General features: G+C 53.4%; 1 protein-coding gene across 1 annotated transcript; it reads right to left on the reverse strand.

Annotated features, from left to right (window-relative positions):
- Nucleotides 1-645: 645 nt before the first annotated feature.
- LOC121875083 (uncharacterized protein PB18E9.04c-like) lies at nucleotides 646-1,597 on the reverse strand. The gene is made up of 2 exons (XM_042379429.1): nucleotides 1,478-1,597; nucleotides 646-1,380 (listed from the first exon to the last, which is right to left on the reverse strand). Exons 1-2 carry the CDS (start codon nucleotides 1,595-1,597, stop codon nucleotides 646-648), a joined length of 855 nt encoding a protein of 284 aa, XP_042235363.1.
- Nucleotides 1,598-2,017: the final 420 nt, after the last annotated feature.

The raw sequence follows: 2,017 nt of genomic DNA on the forward strand, positions 1-2,017 counted from the left end.
TAGAGTTGGGGAGGGGGGTGGAAGGAGGTGGAGGGAAGGGAAGGATTTAGGGAGGGGGAAGAGGAGGGAGGGGAGGGAGGGAGGTCACTATCTCTTAACTTCTGCACCCCTCTTCTTGTTCCTCTTCTTCTTGTTCCTCTTCCTCTTCTTCTTCTTCTCCTCACTGGTGTATAATCTATGAAGGAAGAGTCACGAAAAAAACACTATCTTGGTCCCTGACGAAAACATGCTAATATTTATGATGGCGATGACCTCCTCCTCCTCCTCCTCCTCCTCCTCCTCCTCGTTCTTCTTCTTCGTCTTCTCGCTATTATTAACGTCTCCTTATGTCTCTTGCCCGTTGTTTTTTTTTTAATCTTTCATCTCTTATTTCTGTTCTTTAGTTAGGTTAGTTAGGTTAGGTTAGGTTAGGTTTATACCTGCCACATAGACTCACCTTGACACTCCCAGGGATGACAGAGATCAAGGTCACCTCTCTGGTGTGGGATGACCTGACGCCTCTCCACAGTGCAACCTGGATGTTCCCATATATTGTTTGTGTAATTCAGTGTTGTTAGCGGGTTAGTTTTGGGTTAATTAATAGTTATGGTGTAAATACTGTGTGTGTGTGTGTGTGTGTTTGGTCATGTACACAGTCTCTCTTGTTCAGTTGTTTTGTATTGAGTCGCCGCCTGTGACCAACACTGCCCCTCCCTCCCCCGCTGACGTAAAACACCGCACAAATGAGGGTGACGGAGGTGGCCAGATCCTGACTGGTGAGGGTGACGGAAGTGGCCAGATCCTGACTGGTGAGGGTGACGGAGGTGGCAGATCCTGACTGGTGAGGGTGACGGAGGTGGCCAGATCCTGACTGGTGAGGGTGACGGAGGTGGCCAGATCCTGACTGGTGAGGGTGACGGAGGTGGCCAGATCCTGACTGTGAGGGTGACGGAGGCCAGATCCGACTGGTGAGGTGACGGAGGTGGCCAGATCCTGTGGGGACGGAGTGCGATCTGGGGAGTGCTGACTGGTGGGACAGGTGGCCAGATCCTGACTGGTGAGGGAGGGTGGGGGTGAGGTGGCCAGATCCTGACTGGTGAGGGTGACGGAGGTGGCAGATCCTGCTGTGAGGGTGAGGAGGGGCATCTGACTGGTGAGGGAGGTGGCGATCCTGACTGGTGAGGGTGACGGAGGTGGCCAGATCCTGACTGATGAGGGTGACGGAGGTGGCCAGATCCTGACTGGTGAGGTGACGGAGGTGGCCAGATCCTGACTGGTGAGGGTGACGGAGGTGGCCAGATCCTGACTGGTGAGGGTGACGGAGGTGGCCAGATCCTGACTGGTGAGGGTGACGGAGGTGGCCAGATCCTGACTGGTGATGGTGACGGAGGCAGATCCTGACTGGTGAGGGTGACGGAGGTGGCCAGATCCTGACTGGTGAGGGTGACGGAGGTGGCCAGATCCTGACTGGTGAGGGTGACGGAGGTGGCGATCCTACTGGGGGTGACGAGGTGGCCAGATCCTGACTGATGAGGGTGACGGAGGTGGCCAGATCCTGACTGGTGAGGGTGACGGAGGTGGCCAGATCCTGACTGGTGAGGGTGACGGAGGTGGCCATTAAGGTGTATTCTGTGGTCTCATTCTATGCTGGACGCGACCATCTCCAGTTAACGAGCCCCACCCCCTCTCTCTCTCTCTCTCTCTTCTCTCTTCTCTCTCTCTCTCTGGCTAGTTTTTCTTTTGCATCTCCCGAGGTTTACTTCAAGTGAAATGAGGAGACAAATTGAAAGCTGAAAAAGAAAGCGATGAGAGAAACGAGAGAGAGAGAGAGAGAGAGAGAGAATTCATGTGAGGTAATATTTTAAAGTTATTTTTCATACATATAAGAATCGGGACAGCATTTCTGCAGCCCCGTACAGCAGTGAAGCCCTGTGCAGCATTGAAGCCCCGTGCAGCATTGAAGCCCCGTGCAGCATTGAAGCATTAAACAGCAAAACAATCCAGACCGTCAGTGTAATCCTTAACAGCAGTGCAGCTC

This window comes from Homarus americanus, unplaced genomic scaffold, assembly GCF_018991925.1.
Source record: "Homarus americanus isolate GMGI-L3 unplaced genomic scaffold, GMGI_Hamer_2.0 scaffold36970, whole genome shotgun sequence".
In the NCBI taxonomy this organism is placed as follows: Eukaryota; Metazoa; Arthropoda; class Malacostraca; order Decapoda; family Nephropidae; genus Homarus; species Homarus americanus.